General features: G+C 35.8%; 1 protein-coding gene across 2 annotated transcripts; it reads right to left on the reverse strand.

Moving 5' to 3' along the window:
- LOC147533601 (polyprenal reductase 2-like) lies at nucleotides 1-2,715 on the reverse strand. 2 transcript variants are annotated; one of them, XM_086647377.1, is made up of 7 exons: nucleotides 2,508-2,715; nucleotides 2,167-2,230; nucleotides 1,588-1,937; nucleotides 1,189-1,423; nucleotides 660-758; nucleotides 432-503; nucleotides 1-340 (listed from the first exon to the last, which is right to left on the reverse strand). In XM_086647377.1, exons 2-7 carry the CDS (start codon nucleotides 2,182-2,184, stop codon nucleotides 236-238), a joined length of 879 nt encoding a protein of 292 aa, XP_086503503.1. In that variant the 5' UTR covers nucleotides 2,185-2,230; nucleotides 2,508-2,715; the 3' UTR covers nucleotides 1-235. The 2 variants fall into 2 exon arrangements, with proteins under 2 accessions (XP_086503503.1, XP_086503502.1); XM_086647376.1 differs by lacking the exon at nucleotides 2,508-2,715 and having other exon boundaries at nucleotides 2,167-2,483.
- Nucleotides 2,716-4,708: the final 1,993 nt, after the last annotated feature.

The raw sequence follows: 4,708 nt of genomic DNA on the forward strand, positions 1-4,708 counted from the left end.
TTGGTCAAGTCAACCTCAAACTATGAGAAAAACACCACCACCTATGATTTGTCTCCGACAAGCCCATCCAACTCCAATTGAAATGACATAACAAAATGCTTGCAAACCACAAGTTAGCTTTGTAAATATATACCCAAACTTTTCACTCACTAAACTATTATTTCACAGGTTCACTTCTACATTACATGGGCATCTGACAGTTATATACATTTTGAAACTCCGATCTATTATATCTCTAATACAGAAGGGGGAGAATAGCACGTCGAGTATGTGGATATTTCTCAAATTTTTGGATGTACCATCTGTGTGTCTCTGCTGCTGCAAATACAAGATTCGACACCTGCCATTACAAAGGAAAATGGTTTTTACTCTTCCAGATGAAGAAGGTTATGATACTACATAAATATGAAACCGAAGTTAGGGAAAAATACCACAAATCCAAAAAGTAGCCAGATTGTGAGATCTGATCCTCCACTTGCAAAAAGAATACCGCCATATATAACCTGCACCGAGTGAAGCAAATATGGATTTAAAAAGAGTAACCCATTAACATCATATAGCCCTTGGACTATCATTCTAGAAAGAGAGAGAGAGAGAGAGAGAGAGAGAGAGAGAGAGAGAGAGAGAGAGCGAGTAAGAGAGAAAAGATAGAGAGTTACGATCTCAGCCAGGTAGTGCGGGCTAGAAACAAATTCGAACCAATCCCCATAAGGGATTACATATTCATCTTCTTGTTCCTTCTGTTCTCGCAGTGAACCCTGCTCAAGAGACGGAGATCCAGTCAACATGCAACATAAAAATGTTCAGGACATTCAACACCAAACTACCTACAGCGTAGGATCCAAAGAATCTAATGGGTTATATTGTGCACAACTAGTGAATATCCTGAGGTGCAAATGGCAAGGTTGCCTGGGCCCTGGAGACTAGAGTTAAAGTAAGAGTAAGCTAGTGTTTGGTTTTTTAATAGTCATATCTGAAATTTGACTCGAGGTCTCAATTAACTCGACTCAGATTCGGACTGTTTGTTTTTGTCTCAGTCGTGGCGTCTGACTTGTCTGCATTGCTCATTTGAGTTGACTGTGCGTCAATTTGAATGAAACGATTCAGATCCAAACGGGTGAGCTTCAGACTAGCTCAGAACTTCTGAAACAAAGAAATTAGCAACTGATAACAGATGAAAATACTTACAAGAATTGCATGGCAACGAAGTTGATGAATCCAACCCCAAATAAAAATAGCTGCACCAATCCATTGAACCCATTCAAGTTTCGTGAGCGGCTGTACATATCCCCACCAATCAAACTCTACCATTGGCATTCTATCTCGACCTTTAACAATAAACTCGGCTACTTGATGAACTGCAAATTTGAACACCTCTGGGGCACAAATGCAACAAAGGGACATGGGAGCAGCTGTGTAGAAACTAACTTCATAAAAAGTTACACGTTTCAGCATATAACAAAAAACTACCATCAAGAAGAACTTCACAATTCTTCAAAGACCGAAAGTGGATTGAAGAATGTGGAAGTGGATTAGTACTTCAGTAGATATTGAAATAATATAAACTAGGGTTGCTTGAAAACTTACAATAGCCCGGTAAAATAGCCGAGAATGTGCATTCGAGCTGAAGAACTGTAGTTAAATACATAAATTGTTTCATAAAGGCGTCTAACTACCTGAGCTTCCATCAAGAGAAGCAAAAATACGCTTCTCCATACCCTAATTCCGTGCTCCACCGAAGTCACATGAGATTTATTCATGAAAAAAATATGTGAACCTCCGGTCAAGTGACTCGCAATTGTGGAAAAATGAAGTGATTCGGAACCAAATGGTACCATTCTATATGCATAAAACCATGTCATGAGTAGTAACAATGTTGTCCAAACCACAGCCACCACATAGAAATGCAGGAAGAATCTCTGCGGAACTGTGAATTTCTACATTTCCAAAAAGCAAGGATTTTTAGGGCAAAGATCAAATTTTTAACCAAAATATGTATCAATTGAATAAGATCAAAATGTCAATTAAACCATTTGATCATCAAATTGAACCAAAATCATCATGCAAATATCATTCTAACCTATAGAAACTGTAATCATATTCAAACACCCCAAGTTTCAAATGCGGAAAAAAAAAAAACAATTGGGTTAAGTTTTTTGAACTCACATATGAAGAAGATTGCATGATCTTTCCTCTCTTTGCAAATCCCAAAAGGGCTCCATGAAAAGAACTGAAACGAGAAGAAGCGATTGAAGCAATAAGAATTGGTAAAATTCCAGCCAACCACGCAGCTTGTAACAGTTGAGAAATCCCTAGGACATTGAATAATTGAGAAAGCCCTAGATCCATTGGTGAAAAAACTATGACTTGATAGAAGAAAACAGAAAAGTAAGTGATGAAATTGGAACCCTAGTAGCAACTCTAAATTTTGTTTAAAATCCAAAATTTCTGAAAGGAAGTAATTGCAGAAATTAAGAACCATTAAAGACGATGAGAATCAACTTTACTTGAATCACGAGGAGAGAAGGACAACTGGTTGAAGTAGCTTCAAAGTTTTGTCTGATATCTTTGGATAAATTTATTTATCAGAATCTATCTTTCAAGCAATGAAGTTCTCGAGTTGCGTGTTGGTTTTATTTCCCTTCCCCCTTGGATCATCTCATCATCATAAGACATCAATGCCAAACTCATATGGGTTATTTCCGAAATGACCCCCTAATTTATGACTAGTTTTCTGCATAGTCCTCTAATTTATCAAAAGTACGAAGAATGATTTTTTTTTGTCGGTCCATTGACTACCAATTGACTATTAAATTTTACATATTTCCAATAATACCTTTATTTAATTTAATGTATCGAATTTTTCTATTTTCACTTTTTTGTCTTTTTTTTCTTCTTTACCATCATCTATTTTTTTTCATCTTTTATTGGTCTCAAATAATGGAAGTCCAAATCTTCGACTATCTTTTTTCATCTTTTGTTTTTCTTTCACGGGTTCAGAACCGGGTAAAAAGTTTAGACAAGAAATAACAAAAAGGAAAACCGCCATTGTACAGATCCATTGAAGTTAAGCAACTTTCTCTGATAACAGAAATCTAGTAAATCTCGATCCGGCTATGTACACTTCGTCTTCTTCTTCAACTCACTGAGTTGAAGAAAAGTAACCCTAGCAAACCCGAGATCTGCTTGGGTTTTTTAGAGAGAGATAGAGGAAAAGTATGAGGAAGAAGGAGAGAGAGGGGGTAGGAGAGAAAATATGGTGGTCATGGTTGTAGCCGAAAATTGTGGTGGTTCTGACTGGAATTAGTAGGGAAAGTGAGGTGAAGATTTAGGGTTAAAAAACAACCCGACTTATGTTTGGGCTAAAAAAATAAATATGCACCCTAAGTCAATTCTTCTTTATTCCCTCACAACCTTGCCCTTATATTAAATTTAGTTTTCCAGTCTTGGAGATTTTTTTTTGCCCCGGCATCATACCTTCATTTTAAACTTTGTGTATCATTACTGATAATATTTTGGTAACTTTTAATTAATAGGAAAAAATACTTGTTATTTTAGTTATTATTAATAATTTTTTTTATCCAAACAACCATATTCTATTTCCGTATTTATCAACGACAATTGTTGAAATTTGGGAGGGCAATCAACTTTGACCCCTACCTCACTCAAAATACACAGGCCCATAACCATTCAAATCTGCAGAACATCAATCCAGACACCTTAAAGCAACTCCAATGTGATCGGGATTGGGCTCCCAATTTCGAATTTGAGAGCCCGACCCTAACTAGGGCTTGCTCCTATCTGGGAGTCCAGGGGCTGAGGGGATCCACCTTTTTTTGAACTTGTTTTAAATTGTATTTTTTAAATCTATTTTTTGTTATTTTTTCTCAATTTTTTTTTATTGTTTATCTTCTTTTAAAATTTCTCTCCACAATAATATCAAATTTAGAGTTTATATTATTGAACTAACAGTTTATAGTTGAAAATTGGTACTATAAAAATCTCACACATACGTCATTTAGACTTGGGAGTCCCTGTTGGGAGCTCGACATTAGAGTTAAAAAAGAAATGAGGGGCTTCCAAAATTGGCCTTGCTGTTATTGACACCCACCATAGTTTTAGTCAGTTCAGCAGAATATTTTTATTTCTAATACATGTAAAGCCCTACGTAAATAGGAAATCTTTCATGACCATGAAACATAAGAACAAAAAGGGTCTTTTTATCTCACTCATTGGAGAGTCAGACACAATAAAAGGTAACGGTAGACAAAGACGATCAAAGGATTTCAACTCTGGGTACTGAGAAGGAGACACATATTGTGTTACTGCTGCTTGAATTCTGAACAACCTCCTTTAGTACAAGTTTTCTTTAGACTTTGGTGTGCAAAATAAATCAAATTAAGTTTCATATTTTTTTTAGAAGTGAAGTGATGGATAAAAAACATTACCCTTTCCAGAAACGAGAAGGAGAAATTGAATTCATACTTAGGGTAGAAAGCATATCATCTATGAGATACTTTATAAATCTCAAGTATCATAAACCAGCGGTTCTAATCCTTATAAAATTGGTTTCCTAAATTTCAAACCTCCTCATTGAGAAAGGTAATTATGAAGATAATGATGAATCAATTAGAGGAAAATATGTTTTAGCAGGTTGTAGCGATTTCTTAAAGATGACACCTAGACATCGTAATCGTAAGAAGAATAA

This window comes from Eschscholzia californica, unplaced genomic scaffold, assembly GCF_041429995.1.
Source record: "Eschscholzia californica isolate CP2 unplaced genomic scaffold, dmEscCali1.0.p SCAF_6, whole genome shotgun sequence".
Classification (NCBI taxonomy): Eukaryota; Viridiplantae; Streptophyta; class Magnoliopsida; order Ranunculales; family Papaveraceae; genus Eschscholzia; species Eschscholzia californica.